At 44.1% G+C, this 19844-nt stretch overlaps 2 protein-coding genes across 4 annotated transcripts in view; both read right to left on the bottom strand.

Moving 5' to 3' along the window:
* The window catches only part of trim25.L (tripartite motif containing 25 L homeolog), a 29816-nt gene extending 26850 nt beyond the window's left edge, over nucleotides 1-2966 (bottom strand). Inside the window, exon 1 of one of the 3 annotated variants that reach the window (XM_018235574.2) lies at nucleotides 2672-2966. The gene's annotated coding sequence lies outside the window, so the exon portion shown is untranslated. The remainder of the gene's footprint in view (nucleotides 1-2671) is intronic. The other 2 variants (XM_018235572.2, XM_018235571.2) reach the window with 2 other exon arrangements.
* Nucleotides 2967-7051: 4085 nt separating this feature from the next.
* Nucleotides 7052-15354, bottom strand: coil.L (coilin L homeolog). Its single transcript, NM_001088122.1, is given in 7 exon segments — nucleotides 7052-7592; nucleotides 7913-7998; nucleotides 8127-8196; nucleotides 11009-11056; nucleotides 12378-12464; nucleotides 13348-14350; nucleotides 14883-15354. Coding segments are annotated over 7 exon segments (1611 nt in total). The 5' UTR covers nucleotides 15128-15354; the 3' UTR covers nucleotides 7052-7520.
* Between the last annotated feature and the right edge of the window lie 4490 nt (nucleotides 15355-19844).

Raw genomic sequence — 19844 nt, 5'->3', positions numbered from 1 at the left:
ACAATTTTCTACTGCAAACTACAAAACCGCAAAGCAATGCTAAACATAACGCTTTTTATGGAAATTCTGAAAATAGTCACAAAGCTTGCATTTTACCCCATTATATACCCCACATTTTGTAACGTACCAGCAAAAGTCATCCTAAATATGAAAGCAAGGAGTGTACTGAACAGTTTGATGCCTGATATGAAAAGATTTACCAAACTATTTTGTACACAGAGACCTCCAAATGGTTATATAGCAGACAAAATTTCCAAGGTCAAAATGAAGTAACAAAAATCCCTAAAATCCAACAAAACCGCAAAAATCAATGCTTTTTTTTTTTTCGCCTACTGTAATCAGCAGTCAGAATCAATTTTTGATAATTTTAGCATGGCCAAATAGGTTTTACAGACAGAAAAAGGGGAACAACACCTTTGCAAAGCTGAAAATTTAATAAAATGGCAAAACATGCAATAAAATGTCTAAAAATGCACCAAAATCACCCAAATTGCAGTATAATCACCAAAATAACATACAAAAGGTATTGCGCAGTGCAATTAGCGAATACGCTATTCACAATGGCAATAAAACAGTTTTTTCAGCAAAAAAAAACAGACGATGCGATAAGAAAAAAAAAAAAAATACACAACAGTGCAAGTGTGTATGTGTGTGTGTACAACTGACCAATTGCATGTTGTGTGTGTGTGCAAGCGTGTGGGGGTGCTGTGAATGTGTGTGACCCCCCTGATCCCCCAAAAATGTATGTGATTGTGTGTAAGTGTGAATGTAAGTGTGTAATGGGAAAATAAGTGTGTGTTTGTGTGTGTTTCTGTGTGTGGATGGGCACTAACCTGGGGGAAGCAGGTCCAGATCGTTGTGCAGGGCTGGAGGAAGAAAATGCTGCATCTCCCAGGAAGATCCGTTGAGAGGGGGCGGAGCTTTGGCTCAGGAAGTGAAAGCAGCAGCAGGACACGCAGTGTGCACGTGTCTGCTGCTGCATTTGGGGCCCCTGGGCGATCGCGCCTCAGGGGCCACTCGTTCCCGGCCCCTGCTCGTTGCCTGGGGGCTGGGGAACGAAGAGGAACGGAGCAAGCGGCTTGAAAAGCCGCTCCTCCGTTCCCTAACCCTGAAATGCTGCAGAACGTAGAATCTACGTTCTGTGGCATTTCAAGTGCCATCCCCACAGAACGTAGATTCTACGTGGGGTGGCACTTAAAGGGTTAAGGACATTGAAACATTTTATGCCTTAAGCTACTAAAAATGCCTTACCCTTTAAACAAAACAGGGATTGTTTGTCCATAAATTGCAATAAATTTAAGATGGCCAACTACGTCAAAGTCATCCCATAACTGGCCAGTCCTACGCTCAACTTGCATCTGATTCATTAGGAATTCTATTGCTTCATTATACATTTTATAAAGGGACCAGTGGGATCACCTGACTCTAGATGGAGTTTATAAAGGAGAAGTGGCCAGGCCAGTTGTAGCTCCCAGATTGGCCAGATAGATAGTCAGACGTAGTTGGCCAGCTTAAATATATTGCAATATATGGACAAACATACGGAACGCATTTTAGGACATCCTGCAGTGAAATACATATCCATCATGCGATGTCCTATGCCTTCGGAATGGCGCATCGGTTGCTTTTACCGTCACCAATCGTCCAAATCTGCAGTCACACCTCCGTCCTCTACCCTCCCTCTCAGCCGTCAGTCATACGAACACAGCTCTCAGCCTTCTGCCCTCAGCCTTCCGCCCTCGTCTTCTGTCGTCAGCCCTCCATCCTCCTCCCTCGCTCACCACTTTAGAAACTTATGGATAAGACTGTCGGCTGAAAAGAGAGATCTGAGGGGGGAGTGCTGAGGGTGGAAGGAAGAGGACTAAAAGGAAGAGCAGGGGCGCTCCGCCAATGAGGCGAGCTGAGCCGCTTGCCTCAGGCGGCAGCGCCAGAGAGGATTCCAGGGGCAGCAAAAAGCCGCCCCTGCACCTTTAAGAGCCAAATTTACGGTTTTTAAACCGGAAATTTGGCTGTACTATTGCAAGAGAGCGCAATTGCACTCTCCGCAACAGTGTTCCTGCCTCCCCTGCCTACAGGTAAGTCGGCGAGGGGGAGTGGCATTGCAGGAGCCGCCTCGTCAGAAACGGTGCTGAGGAAGAGGGCTGAGGGCAGAAGACAGAGGACTGAGGGCTAGGATGGAGGACTGATGGCGGAAGGCTAAGGACCGAGGGCAGAAGGCTGAGGGCGGAGTTCGTATGACTGACGGCTGGGAAGGGAGGGTAGAGGACGGAGGTGTGATTGCAGATTTGGACGATGAGTGACGGTAAAAGCAACCGATGCGCCATTCAGAAGGCATATGACATCGCATGAAGGAGATGTATTTTGCTGCAGGATGTCCTAAAATGCCTTCCGTACAAACAATCCCTGTTTTGTTTAAAGGGTAAGGCATTTTTCATTAGCAGTATGCACAAAATGTCTCTGTCTTAAATATATTGATAATGGGTTGAGTGCAGAGGACTCTTGTATTTGTCTATGTGAATTTTGTGGTCACTTCCTCATTGCACCCCGTTCAATGTTCTTTAACTATGAGTCATATTGGTCACGAGCCACTGGTTAGAAGGAGCGACAAGAAGAAAACCCATACTTATTGACGCACAGACTAATGGCTAAAAGGAAGAAAGCCCATACTCACTGTTTCTGTAAGAAAGGAGCGCTCACTCACTCACAAATCTCTCGTCGATACTTTGTCTCTAAACTGACAGTAGTTGCGACTCTGTGGATAGGTGGAAGATGATTGGTTGAAAGTGCTCATGTGATTTGGGGGAAATCCCTCCCAGACACAACACAGGTTTCGTTTGATGTGATGTATGCTAGGTCAGGAAGCAGTGAAAAAAAGAACGTCAATTTCTAGCATTGCCCCTCCTCATCTAAACACAAAGCCGTTCTGGGACTTGTAGTTCCACCCCTACAGCTGCCGACCTCATGCCCCGTGAGTAATTGGTATATAAGCGGAGACATTGGCCCAGGGTTATAATCAGGGGGAGTGGCCAGTTATTATGGGAATCTGGAATCTAATGTGTTCCAGCCTCGTCTAAAATGGCTCTGGGCGTGAAAAGTGGCAGCAAAGTGGCATTATTGTGTCCAGTGAATAAGTAACTAATGCTTTAAAGAGTTATGGTACTTTAGCTTTACCTCCCAACATTTTGGAAATAAAAAGAGGGGGGGGGGAAGTTGCAGCTCCTAGCATTGGAATTTCTTTTAACCACGCTCTTTTTGTGGCCACACCCCCTAATTACCATGTTAATTTTACAAAATTTGGCAGGTTATGAAAGTTTGAACATGTTTGTGTGTTTTTTTTCAGTTATTACAGTTTTGCTAATGAAGGTGAATTGCTGCGAGTCTGTTTTCCTAAGAGACCTGTTTATTTAAATTGTTACAATTACTTAATTGCTTATCTCAAAATTGTTACAAAAGTATCATAGTTGCACCTGGTGGCTGTTCTGGGCTCTCTGTCAAAAGCCAATTAAGTTAGAAACGTCTTCTTTTTCTGGTTGTTCGGTGCATAGAAAGTCAGGACATTTCAGTATAAATGCCAGACTGCGGGTTGAGTTGTCAAAAGCGTGACTGTCCCGCTGAAAATGGGACAGTTGGGAGGTATGAGGTCACTAATTTCAAAGTATATATGCACAGACAGGGATGACCCATGTTCGATCCATCTCGTTCCAGCCTGGCCAAGAAAAGTGGCATGGAAGTGGACATCTTTGCAATTCTCCATTTTTGAATATGTCATGGCGGTTCTGAAGATTAAAATGACTTTAGGCCAAGCTCTCCAATGATTGGGCCATGCTGGCCAAAAGATGAGAGAAGTGGGAATGGGCTGGCTGCAGGAAGGCAAAGATCACAGTGAGAAACTAGAAAAAAAGAGGGTTCAAAGAGCTACAGCATATCTACTAGCTCACTGGCACACTACAGTGAAGGGGCACGCACTCGCTCCAGAGTCCTTAGAGGGAAGGGGAACAAACTCGCTCATTAGAGGGAGGAAATAACACACACTAAAGGGAATCAGCACACACTCACTCCCTAGAGGGAAGGAGAACACACTCATTCTCTAGAGGGAAGGAGCACACTAGAGGGAAGAATGGAAGGAGCGCATGTTTATAAGAGGGAAGAACACACACTCACTACAGGGAAGGAGCACCCACTCACTCACTAGAGGGAAGAAACACACAATCACTAGAGGGAAAGAGCACAGAATCACTAGAGGGAAAGAGTGCAGGCCCACTCATAAGAGGGAAGGAGCACACGCTCATGAGAGGGAAGGAGCACACGCTCATGAGAGGGAAGGAGCACATGCTCACTCACGAGAGGGAAGGAGCACACACTCACTCATGAGAGAAGGAGCACACGCTCACTCACAAGAGGGAAGGAGTACACGCTCACTCACAAGGGGGAAGGAGCACATGAAGGTTCACAAGAAGGAAGGATCACATGTTCACTCACTAGAGGGAAGGAGCACACAATCACTCACTAGTGGGAAGGCACACACCCACCAACTACAGGGAAGGAGCACACGCTCACTCCCAATAGGGAAGGAGCACTCACCAACTCACTAGAGGGAAGGAGAGTAAGCTAACTAGAGGTAAAGCGCACTGCTCACTCACAAGAGGGAAGGAGCACAAAATCACGCACTCAAGGTAAATTTAGGGAATTTTTGAGGGAAGGAGCACACACACTCAAGCGAAATAGCACACACTCACACATTAGCCAGCACTGACTTGCTGGAGGGGGAAGATGCACTTTGACTGAATGTAGTGACTGGAGGTGTGCACACTAATGGATGACAGGAAGACACTTGAGCCATGCAAAATAGTGGCTGACAGAAAGAGAACCCATACTGAGCGACTATAGGGATACACATGTACATGTCCGGATTTACTAACCTGGCACCCCTAGGCCTGCTCCACTCATCACCCTCAACCCCCACTTCCTTTGCATCTAATTTATCCAGCACTGGAGACATGCAGGAGATTTTTAAATCTTCCGCATGCCAGTCTCCAGTGCTCCTATCTGATTTGGATGCAGCTGGGCGGCATGCCGCACCTGAAATTCTGCCAGCCTAGGCCTGGGCCTTTGTGGCTTTACTACAAATCCGGGCCTGCACAGGTGATTACAATAAAAGGGGTACGTTTCCTATCTGCAAACAACATGGTGTGCTGTGTGGCTCCTTTAAGCTTTTTCTACTGACAAGAAGAGAACAAATCTCACTGAGTGACTAAATGTTTGCTCACTGAAAGCCCTGAAGGAACTCACTCAGACTCACAATATCTTATTGATATTTACAATGTAGAAACAATAAGGGGCCTGTTTATCATGTTGTGTAAAAAGTGGAAACATTACTGGTGATGTTGCTCAAGGTAACAACTTAGATGTTTGCTTTTGTTTTCTATTGAAATCTAATTGCTAATTGGTTGCTATGGGCAACATCACAAATGGGGCCAAAGAGTCCTGTGATGCACCATGAGGAGTCAGGAATTTAAACAATCAATTAACACCCACATTTTCATTAAAATGGTTAAGCTAACACAAAGCAACGTGGCCACCTCCCTACCCACTTACTCCTCATTAACAGGTTCAACAGGTTCTCCAGCTGTAACTATGTACTGACCATTAAATCCTAACCAACAGGAAATACACGGAAATACACACACACACACGTCTCACTTCCTCCCCCTCATAGATTGTAAACTCTTGTGAGGCCCCCTATTTCCTAATTATATCCAGTTGTAATACATTGTCTTATATGTACCTGTTACTCTGTGTTTGTATCCCTAAAGGTGGCCACAGACGTACAGATATTCGTTTATACTTTGTATGATATTTGGTGTGTACTGTGTGTATGGGGGAAGACGAGCAGGCCGATATCGGAAAAAGACTAAAGGTGGCCATACACGGGCAGATAAAGCTGCCGATATCGGTCGTTTGGACCGATTTGACAGCTTATCTGCCCGTGTATGGGGGCTTCCGACGGGTCATCCCGATCGATATCTGGCCACGATATCGATCGGGAAGGTTGGATTTTTACCCGACCGACCCGTCGGAGCCGCTTGGCGCATCGTAATTCGATCGTTCGGCCATAAGGCCGAACGTTCGAATTACCCCCGATATAGCCACGCAGTTTAGTGGCATTTCGGGAAAAGATCCGCTCGTTTGGCGATGTCGCCAAACGAGCGGATCTTTAAGTCTATGGCCACCTTTAAGGTGGCCATACACAATAAAATCCGTTCATTTGATAAGGTCGCCAAATAAGCAGATCTTAACCCGATATACCCATCAAAAGCAGGGCGATATCCGGTTAATCCGATCAGATTACAGTTAAGGAAATGGGCGCAGACCACATCAACTATCTGATGCAGTCCTTGATCGCCAAGAAAAATCAAACCTGCCTGATATCTGCCGATATTTGGCCGGATGTGAATCGGGGAGATCTGTCGGAACGCCCCATACACGGGCAAATAAGCAGCAGAATTGGTCTAAAGGACCGATATCAGCAACTTTAATCTGCCCATGTATGGCCACCTTTAGATATCCCTCGGCTCATCGATCGCCAAGTCTGAAAATTTTAATCGGACAGTGTTTACTGCTGAATTGACAGATACAGGTAGAATTCTATTGTTTTTATGTGTAATATCTGACAGCTCAGCTCTAAGTGTCTGTAATAAAAACAATCTTTCCTGTGACCAAGGGTTGCATGAAAGATTGGGATTGTTACGTCTATGGCCACCTTTACTCTATAACGGACTGTGGGAGACACTGGCACTATATACACAATGAAAGTTACAACTGCCCAACAGGGTACACTGGAGGTTAACTCCTGTCCTGCACATACAAAATATCCTCACTCTTAAGAGTGCTGGGGCATTGACTTGTCAAATACACATGGCATACAGATTATTACCTAGTTTACCCACTGTGCATGTGCAGCAACTCAACCTCTGGTCATAAGGAGCACTAACAGAAAGAGCAGCTGGAGCAACACCAGAATGATCTTGCTCATAAATAGCCAAACAGCAAGTAAATCATGAATCATTTTATTACAAAATTGGACTCTAAAACATTCTGTACAGGACAGTAGGCTCAGTCGAGCAGTGTGCACTCAGAGTGCCAACGAGCAGTGGCACAGCTAGGGGTCCAATACAGTGCTGAGTTGGAGAAGTTATTATGTACGTATCAGTTCTGCCCGTGGTCCCTTTGCCATTTAATGTGTAAATTTCCTGGCAAGGAAGTTGGGCAGCCGGTGCCTGGCCTGTAGTATAGCACTTAATGTTAAGGCAGCACAGAACCAGAACTTTACTCTGAATGCATGACAGACAGACTCACAGCAACACAGCCATGTCACAGGAAGTGCACACTGCAAACAGGAAGAGTAGTTAAGAATTGCATCATGTGAAGGGCAGCCTTTTTGCTCTCTTGTATCCGCATGATACGACTATGCGACAGGCCTTGGATCAGACTACTGCATTTGTGCAAGTCCAAGGGGGAAGTCAGCACTGCACTTGGGATTCCTTTTCCATCAGCAACCTGGGCTCTATGAGTGTGTTCCAGTTCAGCATCACCTGAAATGAAAAGTACAACTCATCAGTGTCTACTGCTGGAGGTTTCACTCACTGAAGGTCAAATGCCACATTGGACAATCCCCAAAAACACCCATTTTAAACTATGTAACTATTGATATTAATGATCCCCAGGGTACTCCTACAATCACTTCCATAAAGCAAGACAGGACTGCTGCTGTTTGCCAGAAAGGAAATCCAAACAGTACAAAAATAGTGGCAATAGCTTTAAGCAACCCCACCAGTGATGCCGTGAATGTCACATAACCCAGTAGTTTCTGGATCTGGAGACAAAATGGAAGTTTCAGAGTGATGGCACTTACCTTGCTCTCCTGTGGCACCGCGTATTCTACAATATCCTCCCCATCTTCCGACTGATAGACAACATCAAACTTTCCAGGCTTCCTCACTGCCAATAGAAACAGGACATACACTGATGTAGGGTGGGAGGTAACCATTACTAGCAGTAGGTATATGGGTGGTTGGGTATCTGTTTTGTGAATTGGTGGGCAGGGTAAGGAATTCCTAAGGACCTACTTGTTTGCTGTGAAATAATTTCCATTTCAATCTGTTTTGTCACAGGATCAAAACTTAGTATCTTCCCTTCCTGGAATATACAAAAGGATACAAGTTGGGTCACACATTACAGCTGTATAAGTATTTAGCATTAATACATTACAATTATAGATAGCACAGGCATTTCTTTTAGTGCCTGTAAATACAGGTATGGGACCTGTTATCCAGAATGCTTGTGACCTGGGTTTTCCAGATAATGGATCATTTCGTAATTTGGATCTTCATACCTTAGGTCAGGAGTGCCCATAATTTACTAATGCGAGGTCTACTTTAAGTGCTGTCCCATTATTATCTACATCCATAAAACATTGTTAGCATTCTTTTCCATGGAAAATATTACTTAAATATTGATGTAAACCTTGATGAATGATTTATGATAAAATGAATATTTAACAAACAACTATTTCTTATGTAATCTTATCATAATAAATATCTGAATGAAAAGCATGAAACAGGAGGGTGATTTAGGGTTAGTTCACACAAGGAAATTTTGTCGCCTGGCGACTAATTGCCTCCTCTTCTGAACGTCAATCTCCCCGAACTGCCTCAGCGTGTCTTCCCATAGGCTATAATGAAAAGTCACCTGCGCTAAAGCACACGCGGCGATGCGTTTTCTGAAGTCACCGAAGTTTCCTCCGTGAGGCAACTTCGGAAAACGCATCGCCGTGTGTGCTTTAGCGCAGTCGACTTTTCATTATAGCCTATGGGAAGACACGCTGAGGCAGTTTGGCAAGATTGTCGCTCAGAAGACGAGGCGATTAGTCGCCAGACGACAAAATCTCCCCGAATTTCCACGTGTGAACTCACCCTTAGACAAGATGCGGCGATGTATTTTCCGAATTCGCCCGAAGTTTCCTCCGTAAGGCAACTTCGGAAAACGCATTGCCACGTGTGCTTTAGCGCAGGCGACTTTTCATTATAGCCTATGGGAAGACACGCTGGGACAGTTCGGGTTCGGGGAGGAGCTCCGGGGAGATTTTGTCGCCAAACGACTAATCGCCTTGTCTTCTGAGCAAAAATATCTCCCCGAATCTCCTTGTGTGAACTACCCCTTAAACAAGATGTTTGATGACAATGTCTTGAGATCTACTGATCACCAGCTAAAGGTCTACCTTTTGGGCACCCCTGCCTTAGGTCTGCTAGATGTAAACATTAAATAAACCCAATTGGCTGGTTTTGTTTCTGGTAAGGATTAACAATATATTATTTTAGATCAAGTACAATGTACTGTTTTATTATTACAGAGAAAAAGGAAATGTTGGATCATATGGATACAATTGAATCTGGGGGGTGACCTTTCTGTGATTTGGAGCTTTCTGGATAATGGATCCCATACCTGTACAAGGTTTTTAAAACAGCACTAAACAAGACAAAATAAGGAACCGATTGCTTCACACAAAGGACTAATTCAACAAGTATATCGCTAGTAAAAAGGGGATTCTTTCTCTGAAGCAGCTGTACTGGTAGCTACATTACATAGCTTCAAGGAAGGATTGGATGCCTTTTTAGCAAGGGAGAAATTACAGTGTTACTGAACACAACACTTCGTACAAAGTTGATCTAGGCAATCATCCTCTTGGAGTCAGAAAGAGAGCAACTAGTAGCAGCTACTTATGGCTACAAAAAACAAACAATAGTGATAATTGGCTTTACTAAGACTACATGCAACTCTCAGTATTGTCTATGGCAGTGTATTTTTTTTTTTTTTTTTTTTTTTTTTTTTTTACAGATAATTGTTGTGGCTACAAAATACCCTCTCATAGACAATACAGATAACTGCCTCTGCTAAAACATATGTAGTGTCTTAGAAAATCCAATTATCAATATTGTCTTTTTTTGTAGCCGTGACAAGTGGCTTCTACTAGTAGCTCTGTGCCTTCACATCAGCAAGGATGTGAATCATTGGCGGGATGGCATAAACTTTGGAAAATAAAAGGGACGTGTATCATCCTGCCGGAGATTCACATTCTTGCCAGTGGGAAGGCATTTTGGGGTGATAAGTCTCCCACAGTAGCAAAGATTTATCGCAGGGGACAAAATCTCCCCATGTGCCACCATCCAAGATCTGACCTGGCTAAATGGAAACTTTTTTTTTTGATATGACACTATGGGGCTGATTCACTAAGCTCGAGTGAAGGATTCGAATGAAAAATACTTCGAATTTCGAAGTATTTTTTGGGTACTTCGACCATCGAATTGGTTAAATTCGTTCGAATTCGAACGAAATCGAACGAATCGAACGAAAAATCGTTCGACTATTCGACCATTCGATAGTCGAAGTACTTCCCCTTTAAAAAAAACTTCGACCCCCTACTTCGGCAGCTAAAAGCTACCGAAGTCAATGTTAGCCTATGGGGAAGGTCCCCATAGGCTTGCCTGTGATTTTTTGATCGAAGGATTTTCCTTCGATCGTTGGATTAAAATCCTTCGAATCGTTCGATTCGAAGGATTTAATCGTTCGATCGAACGGAAAATCCTTCGATCGATCGATCGCAGGATTAGCGCTAAATCCTTCGACTTCGATATTCGAAGTCGAAGGATTTCAATCCGAGGGTCGAATTTCGAAGTATTTTTAACTTCGAAATTCGACCCTTAGTGAATCGGCCCCTATGTGACATTTTCACAGACACATTGTTTAGCACAATGTTCCCCACATTATCAGGTTTCAAGCAATTTTTTGACCAGTCATTGAAGGCTGATTGCAAGCCTGCCTTGTATGAAATGCAGTTAATGGTGCTAGCCTTGCCACCGGCTGTCCAGAGAAAAAAGAATGCTGGCCTGTGCAGAGTTTAGGACCAGACCACACAATAGGACATACACAGCACTGAGGGTTATAGCACTACCTTGTACTCGGAGACCTCTGGGGTGTAATTTTCGGACACCTCAAGGAGCTGTTGGAAAGAGAGAAGAGATACATTTTCTAAATATATATATATATATATATATATATATATATATATATATATATATATATATATATATATATATATATATATATATATATATATATATATATATATTCCGCAGTGCTGTACAGACAGTATATATTATTAATATTAGTCCCTGCCACAGTGGAGCATACAATCTAAGGTCCCTGTCAAGTTTCCATCGATCCATGCCTCAGTGGAATTTACAATACAAGGTCCCTGTCACAGTCACACTCTAGAGTCAGTTTTATCAGCAGCCTGCCAGTATGTTTTTGGGTTGTGGGAGGAAACACAGAGGAAACCCACACACACATGGGGAGAACATACATACTTCTTGCAGATAATGTCCTGGATGAAATCGAACTCAGACCCCATCCCTGAATTGCACCACCATGCTGCTTCCTATGGCTAAGTGTATATGGGTCAGAATCCATCAAGGCCCAGAGGGTACTAACACTGTTATATACATTTTTACAAATATAGTAACACAGTAATTCAGTTTGACAAAAACACACACATCATTTTTGTTCAAGTGAAACCTGCCTAACTAGTAGGTCCAGAGAAAAGCAAAACTGATATGAATCTCTACAATTTGCCCCAAACGCGAAAAAACAAAACGCTTCCGGACTTCAAAAAGGGCAATCGAAAACCAAGATCCCAAGATCATCTACTGGATTGATCTACTCGCAAATAAAGTTTCAGAGAGTTTATTGTAGAGGGCGTGTGGTGTGTGTTACTCTTTTACTTGTGTTACAATGAGATTCTCTCCCCGAAGGATTTACTGGCAGATATATTATAAAGCTGCAAGAAAGGTTTGCAAGGAAGAAAATCCAGGTTTAACAATAAACACTTAGTAAAAAAGCTGACCACGGGTAAGGTCCGACTGCCCTTTGGCATGAGGAAGAAACCTATTTATTGGTTATGGTTTGGGGGGTTTTGGTCAAAGGTTAAAATTGATGAATTTATGTCAGTAACTACATAAGCAATGTGGCAGTGTGCTGAAGAGGAATGCTATCCATATGCATTATTGCGGATAGGTACTGGTGAACCTTGTGCATTGCTTGAAAGGACTTCATGGGGGCTGAGATGGCTTCATAGGGGCTCTGAGAAAAAAGTAGCTGCCTACTAAGTTAACTGCAGAGCTGCACTTCTGGTGTATCTATTAGTTACTGGAATGGTATTATACCCTGTGTGGTTCCAACTCCCTGCCATGCCATAACTGAGAGTTACACCTTGCTCTCCACAAAATGGAAACAATAAACAATTACTTCTCAGTAAAACTTACCTTAAAGGCAATCAACTTTCCAACCTGAGGGGCAGCAGCAAGCAGAGGCAGGGAACTATAATCCCTTTTCATGGTCTCTTGGGGGTTCTTAAACACAAACAAACAGGACTGGGTTACCAACATCATTACAAAGCTGCACAGGTTGAAAGAAGGAAGTAATACAACATTAGGAACCCCTGAGTCACATGACTCCTACTCCCAGCTGATCCCAGGAGGGCAAAAAGCTTCATTCAAATTTCCTTCCATTCCCTCTAACCTGAAACAGATTCCCAAAGACAGGTTTATGGGTCAGTCCCTCCTAGGTCCAAAGCGTATTAAAGACAGTGACGTGATAATATACTCCCAAAGTGTACTAATGGTACACATTAATGGTAATGTGTTTATGGGTCAGTCTCCACTACCCGACTCTACCCCGCCTATCTCCCCCTTTAACTTGACCCAGAGATCTTCAAAACCGGAAGTGGCATCACTCAGTAGCTGTTTCAACCAGGTCAGGGGAAAATCTTTTCCACTCGGGGAGGTGGGGGATCAGAGCCTACTTTCCACCTGTAACCTGCATTGCGGGTATTCCACAGACAGGCCATCCTGATGCAGGCCTACTCCCCCCTCCCAAATGCCACATTTGAGTGCTGTGGGTTTCCGAATTCCTCTTCATCCCTTTACTCTTTTTGGTAAACCATTATAAAAGAACTACACTTTCGTCTATGAACACTACTTTAGATCAGTATGTCCTGCTAGTAAATAAAGGCAGTGTTTACCCAGGTCTGTGAAAGATTGCATGTACCACTAGCATATGCCCTAAAAAACAAGACACTTGCGAGGAACCGACGTGTGTGTGACACACGATTGTATATTTCCAGTCTACTCGCCATCTATAAATGTGCTCTTTGCCTTTTGTCGCCAATCCTTTCTGTGACCTGCTCCACTAAATCTGGCTCTCAACCCCCTGATCCATAAAAGTGTGTGGTACCTGTATGATTATGGAGACATTTGTTGCAGATTCTTCAAGCTGCTGCTGTTTCTCCTTTTCTGTGTTGTATTTATAGAAGACATTACTGGAATCTCCCCGTCCTCTTCCTCGATTGCTATTGTTACCTTGACCTCTGAACCAACGGCCCCTCTGTCCCCTCCATGAAAAGTCTTCTCCTCTCCCTCTGCCTCTTCCAGAAACGTTGGGGCTAAGCTTATCAGAAACTCCTGCAACTCTATTATCAGTCAATGAAGACAGTGATGCATTGGACTTTTTAATAACAAGTTCTATTGACTCTGCACTATCAGAAGTGGGAGACTGGGAATGCTGCTGTATATGAGTGGACAGATCTTCTGGTGGCACAGGACAAACAAGCGTTTCATTGCCTCCCACTGCAGTGTCCATATCAGAACTAGAGATGGGGGCATCTGCCTTCTTGTTCTTCGTAGAAGAGATTCCATTTACAGCCTTGGGTGACACAGAGTGGGTAACCGACTCCCTGGTAGCAGCCTGGTTCTGCCTTTTTGCAGATGACTGAGGTTTCTGTTGAGTAGTAGGGGTGGGCTGATCACTGCAGGATGAGGTATCAGAAGAATCACTGCTTGAGGTTTGTCTCTTCCAACTCAGCTTTAGGGCTTTGTTTGAAGCTTGTGGGGGACACTTTCTGCTATGTTTGTCAGGTGGGTTTTCTATAGGAGCTTCAGATTTTTTCTTTGTGCGTTTTCCTTTGTGCGTTTTCCTTCCACTCTCTCTGAGTTCCTCAGGGTCACTAGCATTACATTCCATTGGGGGACTTGGTTTTCTCTTATCTCTTATACCGCCATCCTTCCCAGACTTGAGATCCACTTGGGTAGAGCTGCTTTTCTGCTTCTTTCTTTTATGGCCAGAGTCACATTCATCCTCAGATTTTTTCCAGTGTCGTTTCTTGGATTTGTTCTGTGCTCCATCGTTACAGGTTTCTGCTTCTTGGTTTCTCTCTATGGCAGCTCCATCCCACTTTACTCTAAAAGACAGGCAGAAAAACCATTAAGCTAGGGCCAGATGACTGTAGAACCTCAGGCCGAGAATCCGCTCCCCCACAACTCCTCCACTCGTGCACCTGGAAGCATTGTTTCTGCGCGGGTGTAGGGATTTCAGTGATGAAGTGCAACATTTTGTATTTCTAGCCAAAATCCGCCCTGTGCCTTCACAACATGGGGAGCAGCAGGGCAGCAGATCCACAGTCCTATCCATCTGGCCCTAGAAGTAGATTAAATCTGGCCCTAGAAGTAGAGTAAATCTGAGGCCACTTAAACTAAAAAAACTTTCTCTGGAGCAATGGTCCCAGGACCCTGCTCCTTGTATTCACGCCCCACCCCACTCCTCTCTTTCTAATAGGAGTCATTGATCCCCTGTACCTGAGGGGGTCACTATCCCAGGATCCCCCATAACTTGTTGGAATAACGGGCCCAGTATCCCCAGCACCTGATGGTGTCCCTGTCCTAGGACTCAGCATTCCCTCTACCTGTCACAATCCCAAGACCCCCACCCCGTACCTGATGGAGTCATTGTCCCTTATGACTAGGATGCTCTCCCCTGGGGGCAGAAGACAATCCTCCACATACAGGCTGATGCCGCCTCCCTGCCCATCCATGTACTTGTGGCGGATGATACTGGCTAGATCAGTCACTACCCGGCATCGCTTGGCATCCAGCAGCAGCCAGAACATACAGCTCTCAGGAATCGCCGGCGGCGGATAGTCGAAGAGCAGCTTCACACGGACCGGACTGGGCGCCGCCATATTGTTGAGGAAGTGTCACAGATACAATTTGCAGGAAGCACACTCCAACTACAGCGTCACGTGCGCTCACTTTTTGCTTCTAACACTGTGGAGCTTAAATGCACCGTCCCCTTCTATTAACACAGACCAGCACTTACTTCCACTTCCTGTCTGCAGACTGCAGAGTCTCACAGGGTGGGTGTCAACCTAATTGAATATTCACTGAACCTTGTTATATATATATATATATATATATATATATATATATATATATATATATATATATATATATATATATATATATATATGGGCAAACTACAAAACCAGCAAAATGTTTTCAGCCTTAGCAGGTCCGGTTAAGTACCCATTGCTTGTTGGGTAATGTAGTTCTTTTAGCTGTTGGTTGGTGATACGCTAAAAAAAACTACAATACCCAGCATGCAATGTAAAGGAACCATGCTAAGCTCTCGCATAGTTGCGCCCCTACTGAGTTCACTGACAACCCTCCCATGTAGTTTATTGGAAAAGCCACCTGTCGTTCTAATCCACTGCTGCCACACTGTGCTAAAGGGATTGAGGGTCATTTATCAAAACTGGGCAAATTTGCCCATTGGCAGTAACAGATGGCAACCAATCAGATTGCTGCATTCATTGTTCTACTTGCAGCTGGCTTTAAAAAGCTAATCACTGATTGGTTGCTATAGGTAACTGCCCATGGGCAAATTTGCCCAGAGTTGATAAATGAGCCCCATCTGTCATGATTTTTATCGCTAAATCTGTCATGATTTTTATCTCTAAATTGCACAGGTTACACTGCACATAATTCTCTCTACCGTGTAAAATTTCATTCCTGAACCTGCAAGTGTATTTTTTTTTTAAAGGAAAACTATACCCCTAAAATGAATACTAAAGCAACAGATACTTTATAGCATATTAAGTGGCATATTAAAAGAATCTTATAAAACTAGTGTATATATTTAAGTAAATATTGCCCTTTTACATATGAGCTGTTTTATGCAATATCTTTTTATAGAGACCTACATTGTTTTGGGGGTATAGTTTTCCTTTAATTTATAATATTGGTGTGTAGGCAGCCATCTCAGGTAATGTTGCCTGGTCATGTGCTCATACCTCCCAACTGTCCCTTTTTTGGAGGGACAGTCCCTCTTTTGACAGCTCAACCCGCAGTCCCTCATTTGTACTGGAAAGTCCCTCTTTTCTCTGCACTGAACAGCCAGAAAAAGAAACGTTTCTCACTTAATTGGCTCTTAGCAGAGAGCCCAGAACAGCTAACAGGTGCAAATAAGATACTTTGTAACAATTTTGAGACACAAAAACACGTTTGGATAAGGAGAAATATTTTCAAACTTTCATAACCTGTCAAATTTTGTAAAACAAACATGGTAATCAGGGGGTGTGGCCACAGAAAGAGGTGTGGTCAAAAAAATTGCTGCGCTACGTGCGGGAAAATTTTTTTTGTCCCTCTTTTTACTTCCAAAATGTTGGGAGGTATGTGTGCTTTCAGGAAGAGCCAGCACTTTAGGATGGAACTGCTTTCTGGCAGGCTGTTGTTTCTCCTACTCAATGTAACTGAATGTGTCTCAGTGGGACTTGGCTTTTAGTGCTGTTCTTAGATATACCTGGAGCTGTTATCTTGTATCAGGGAGCTGTTATCTGGTTACCTTCCCACTGTTCTGTTCAGGCCGGAATTTGTGGTGAGGCCACCAAGGCCCGGGCCTAGGGCGGCAGGATTTTAGAGGGCGGAATGCTGCCCAATCACACCCACATTGGTTCAGAAACACTGGGGAAAATTTCCTGTACACTAATCCCCATTGCTTGAATTGATTGATTGAATAAAAGGGAGGGGGTGGGGCAACAAATGACTGTGGGCCTAGGGGCATCTGCTATGTAAATCCGGCCCTGGTTCTGTTGTTAGGCTGCTGGAGGGGGTGATATCACTCTAACTTGCAGTAAAAAGTGACTGAAGTTTATCAGAGTACAAGTCACATGACTTGGGGCAGCTGGGAAACTGACAATATGTCTAGCCCCATGTCAGATTTCAAAATTAAATATTAAAAAATCTGTTTTCTCTTTTGAGAAACAGATTTCAGTGCAGAATTCAGCTGGAGCAGCACTATTAACTGATGTGTTTTGTAAAAAAAAAACATATTTTCCCATGACAGTATCCCTTAGAGTTGTTCACCTTCCAAACACTTTTTTTAATTCAGATGTTTTTAGATTGTTGACCAGAAATAAAGGCTTTTTTCAATTACTTTCCATTATTTATTTTTTACTGTTTTTCCAAAATCTAAGTTTAAAGTTGAATGTCCGTGTCTCTGGTGTTTGAGTCTGGCAGCTCAGTAATTCAGGTGCAGACTCTAAACTGATACAATTTTGCAACATTTAGCTGAGGGTGATACAGATGGTACCTGTTCCTACGGGACTTGGGTTTGTGGGAGAAATATTATATGATATCCCAGCTTGGCTTCTGTCTATTGATACCCTCCTTGCTGCCAGTGTTGTACTGCAACTCTTCACTCTGCTACCCTAATAATAGAATGAGGTGGGAACAAGCAGAGTAGCCCTTTACAGGCCCTGGGGCATCGCACAGAGCAACAGTCAGGGCACACCATTATATAGTAACAGTATAGCAACAGTGCACTGTAACTGGAATTTTGTTTATAGTAAGGTAAGGTGGTGTCAGTGATGGTGCTGTTCAGGATATTGTACATAGTAAGGCAAGATAATATCAGGCCTATGTGAATTGTTGTCTCCAGCTGTTTTGGAACATAAAACTCACAGTATCTGCCAAATTCTGAATTTTGTAAGCTACTGCTGGGAATTGTAGGAGCTACAGGCTGTGTTATAGGTTCTGAAACAACTGGGTCGTGTCTGGAGTTAATGCAGCATTCTGAATTCATTTCTGTTGAAGTAACCTTCCAACTGTCCAGCTTTATGTGGCCCTGATTTTTGTCACCTAGCCCACGGTTCCAGTTTGCCCCTTGGATGACAAAGTCTTGCTGCAACTGTCTGTCATAAAATTATTGGGGGCCACTATTGTGTCTGTCATGAAATTATTGGGGGCCACAGGGTATGAAGTGCTTAGTGTGGGATGTAGCCACAGAGTGGACATTTCAAAATGTTTTGCCACCATGCTACGCACAACAGTAATACACCCTTTTTTTCTTTGTTGGCATGTCTGGGGTTAATTAAATTGTCTGGATCCATCAATGTTTGATGGAGTTTTACTATAATCTGGAGCTGGCAACATATGTTGAAGTAAAACTACAATAACACAATAGCAGGGCAACGTCAGTCATACTAGTAACTGGAGAGTGGGCATGGGTGATTTAAGGCTTTTTCACACATATTTTTTTCTTACTGTGCATATTGTGCTGTTTTTGGGCTATGTTTGAAATGACTTTTGTCTAATTTTGGGTTGGTATTTTGACTGACAGGCTGATTTTGAAAACTGCCAACCCTGGAAGGCCCTATAAAAGAAGAAAAGTAATACAAATTATAATGATTAGTCATCTTTGTTTACGGTTATTTCATTTGTCTGTGTTTGTGGTTCTTTAATGATTTTTAGAAAGAAAATCACCCAAAGTGATAGTCTCATTAAGCCCATTCAGAAATAGGGAATTGAGATTAAAAATCCATTCACATTCTCATTGTAACAGAATTTGATCTTTCTCTGTCGACTTAGGGGGACACAGGGAACCATGGGGTTAAGCTCCATCCTCCAGGAGGCAGGACACTTGAATAATTAAATAAAGGGGCGTGCCCATCAGGCTTTACCCCATACACTGTACATTCTACTTCAGTTTTTTAAGTGTCCTGCTCCCGGGAGGATGGACCGTCGCATGTCTCTACGTTCAGTATTGAGCTGATACCCGGGGTGAGGCCGGAAAAACAGGGTTACCTGTTTTCATAGAGGCAGCCCCCTACGAGGAGCAACACACCGGGGTCAACAATAGCATTAGCTAAGACCACCTAGACGTTGCCTGCGCTGAATGTATCAGAGCAGAGGGTCTGGCCGGTGTGGGGGGGTAAGTGGCACAATGTCTGCACTGTAGCAGTTCTGTCTGCCGTAAGAGTTCTTAGGAACTATCCCTCCCCCCCCCCCACCTCTTTACCCTAGTCCGCCCTCCTGTGTAATGTTTCTCCCTGCTAGTTGGCTCCTACCTGGTCCGTTTTTGGTTTTCAGCAAAATAGAGCAGCTCCTAAGAGGTGCGCCATAACAGGCGCATTGAGGCAGGCTGCTGGAAGAAGGAGGCTGCGACGCTGCTGGCATTCATCTCCGTGTGGCGCAGGAAGTGGAACGCATTGCGTTCCACCTCCAGTCAGTTCGGCGGCCATCTTGGTTTGGCGCGAACCGGAGCGCATTTGCGCATGCGCAAGTGCGCATGCGCGCACACGCAATGGAACGCATATGCGTTCCAGCGGCCATTTTGAGCACGGAAAGCCTCAGCAGCAGCAGCACAGAGCAGCACAGAGCAGCTGAGAGAGAAACAGAGACAGAAGCGATTCAGCTTAAGGTCTCCTAGGTGTTGTCAGGCAGTACCCAATACACTCTACCTTTCCTTATGGCAGAAGGTAAGTCAGTGGGACTGTTCACAAGGGCTGGACGGAAGGGGTCCTTATCAGCACAGGTGACTTACCTAGCTTGTTCTGGATGCCAACAAAAAATTCCAGGGGGACAGGGGGAGCCGCTGTGCAGGTCCTGCAACAAGGGGCA

The sequence above is a fragment of the Xenopus laevis genome, chromosome 9_10L (assembly GCF_017654675.1).
Source record: "Xenopus laevis strain J_2021 chromosome 9_10L, Xenopus_laevis_v10.1, whole genome shotgun sequence".
NCBI classification, from domain to species: domain Eukaryota; kingdom Metazoa; phylum Chordata; class Amphibia; order Anura; family Pipidae; genus Xenopus; species Xenopus laevis.
Note: the sequence above shows the minus strand (reverse complement) of the source record. Positions and strands in the feature narration are given on the sequence as shown.